This window comes from Arachis ipaensis, chromosome B09, assembly GCF_000816755.2.
Source record: "Arachis ipaensis cultivar K30076 chromosome B09, Araip1.1, whole genome shotgun sequence".
NCBI classification, from domain to species: domain Eukaryota; kingdom Viridiplantae; phylum Streptophyta; class Magnoliopsida; order Fabales; family Fabaceae; genus Arachis; species Arachis ipaensis.
In genome coordinates this window covers 2,440,430-2,442,780 of record NC_029793.2, presented here as the reverse complement: position 1 = coordinate 2,442,780, position 2,351 = coordinate 2,440,430, and the positions used below count along the sequence as shown (strand labels likewise).

Genomic DNA, 2,351 nt, shown 5'->3' with positions numbered 1-2,351 from the left:
TATTCTAAATTAATTTAAAATTTAAGATTTAGTAATAACAAAATCGTTATTTTTCATCAATAAAATAATTTATTTTATATTTTAGTCCTAAGAAAATAATTTAGTCACCTGGTTAGTTAGTTAAAATTTATATTCTATAGCATTATCTCACTCACTTGTATATATTCATTCATCAATTACAAAGAACATCACTAATTCACCATCAAGTTTATTTACTCTTCTTCATTCTATGCCGTTGATGAAATCACAACATGAATAGTGTTTTCAAATAAAAATCTCTCAAATAATGGATTTAAATAGAAAAAAAAAAAAAGCTAAACCAATGCAAGACAATCACCAACAGGGATATGAAGAATGAATACAAGGCTTAGAATGAGAATGAGAAGAAGAAATCAGAGAGCTTGAAACAGAAAAGGAATACATAAGCACAAGCAACTATGGAAATAGATGGGGGCAGAATTCAAAGTGAAGAAAACTTCATATGCAAAGGAATAATGTATAGTTGAATGCAAAAGAATGTAGAGGCTGCTAAGCAGTTCTGCCGATCACAATAAAATTTATCAGCTAAAACTGTCGTGGATTTGAAAACCTATGTATGATTAGAGCTCTAAACAGGTTTATAAAGGGTCCAACCTAGACTCTATTTCATCAGTATTAACATTATATAATAGCATCCGAGTTTTTTCCTTCTTGAAGGAGCAAACCATAAAACACAACTAGAACAGGGACTTAGACTCTTTCATAAGTATTAGAGAGTCTTCCTTCCTGAAGGAAGGACCCATCAAACACAACTAGAACAGGGTCCTAGACTCGGTCTCCGCGACTTACACCTGATATGTAACAGCTTCCTGTATAAATAAATTAAAATAGAATCTCAGCATGCTAACATTAACTCCAATGCAAATAATCAATGCAGAAAAATAGACTAATCACATGAAAAGTAGGGGAAAATGTTTAAATATTTAATCAGAACTATGAAATACTTGAAGCCATGACATGATTTAATTTTTATTTGTCAACAATTATCAATATATACAAGAAGATCATGCTAAAATCAAATGAGATATCTTGACAAGGTAAAAAATAGAAGCAATATCACTTAAGTATTGATAATTTTATAATAGGCAGTAACTATGATTACTCATGCAAGGAATTTAACAATCACAAATAATTATCTAAGTCACAGTGTATGCAAATCTTATGATAAAGTAATCACAAAGCAAAACATTTTAGAAGTACAAATGCATCCCCATTCCCCACACAAACAACAAAGTCATAACTAAAACAATGCCAAGATACACCATAAAAGATCAGATAAATCATGATGGTACCTTGCTTAATCAGTTGCCATCACACAAAACTTAACTTCTGTTCCCTTTTTCATTACTTTTTGCCATACTTTGCAGCAAAAGGTTTGAAGCGCATTATCCCCAGAGCGTGCAGTAAAAGTAATGTAATACATAATGCCGGCAACAGCTTGGCAATTAGCCTTGACAAGATGATCAAACTCAAACTTCGCATTCTACATGGTAACAACACAAATAATAATAAAAATAATCATTAGTGAATGAGATTATAGACATAAACTTAAACTAATATCGATAAAGCAAAAACCATCATAGACAATACATTTTGGTTATTGTAGACTTGCAAGGCTTGCTTAGCAAAATTGCTCACGAGTTCGTCATATTTTTTACTCAACTTAATGGGTCTAATTCCGCCAGCTAATGCACATCCAAACTCGGGAACATCAAATCCCTGTGAACAAGGTAGAAAAATTCAAAACCCTAAAAGGTTAGATTATTATATTATATAAAAGGAATAAAACAGAACAAAAAGAAAAAAAAATAAGGTAAATTGTGTGCACATGGCTCCTGAAGGACCGGCTATAATACTCAGAAAGTTCAGCCTCAGTGAGTTTCTTCATATAGGGACGGATTACAGCTGGTTCTGAACCACAATCGTCGTCGCCATCTTCATCAGAAGAAGTTACTCCCACCGTGTTATTCAGTTTATCATCCACATCATCCCTACCTCTTTTATCTCCAGCACTAGCCATCTCTCTCTAACGGCCAATCTGATTTCAGAATCAATCAATAAATAACACAGAAACAGAAGAGAAACACGCGGAGTTTGAATTCAACGACGCACAAAATCACAAATTATGTGGATCGGAGAAGAGACCGCGGAGTACTTACTTGACTCGCCGAAACGTATGAACAAAGAGGTCGATGATGCTGGTTTTGATCGGATTCTGATTCTGTTGAATTGAGGTTACGCTTAGGGTTTTTATTTTTTTCAACAACATCCATACTAAAATCAACTATCAAAATTAACCACTAACAGTTTAT

At 33.1% G+C, this 2,351-nt stretch overlaps 1 protein-coding gene across 5 annotated transcripts in view; it reads right to left on the bottom strand.

Moving 5' to 3' along the window:
- The window catches only part of LOC107618578 (multicystatin), a 26,566-nt gene extending 24,253 nt beyond the window's left edge, over window positions 1–2,313 (bottom strand). For 2 of the 5 annotated variants that reach the window (XM_016320686.2, XM_016320687.2), the window contains exons 1-4: window positions 2,199–2,313; window positions 1,868–2,077; window positions 1,630–1,758; window positions 1,332–1,522 (exon numbers count right to left, since the gene is read on the bottom strand). In XM_016320686.2, coding sequence (XP_016176172.1) covers window positions 1,337–1,522; window positions 1,630–1,758; window positions 1,868–2,059 — 507 coding nt within the window. In that variant the 5' untranslated portion in view covers window positions 2,060–2,077; window positions 2,199–2,313 and the 3' untranslated portion in view covers window positions 1,332–1,336. Of the gene's footprint in view, window positions 1–402; window positions 849–1,331; window positions 1,523–1,629; window positions 1,759–1,867; window positions 2,078–2,198 lie in introns of those variants that run through there. The other 3 variants (XM_016320685.2, XM_021110434.1, XM_021110435.1) reach the window with 3 other exon arrangements.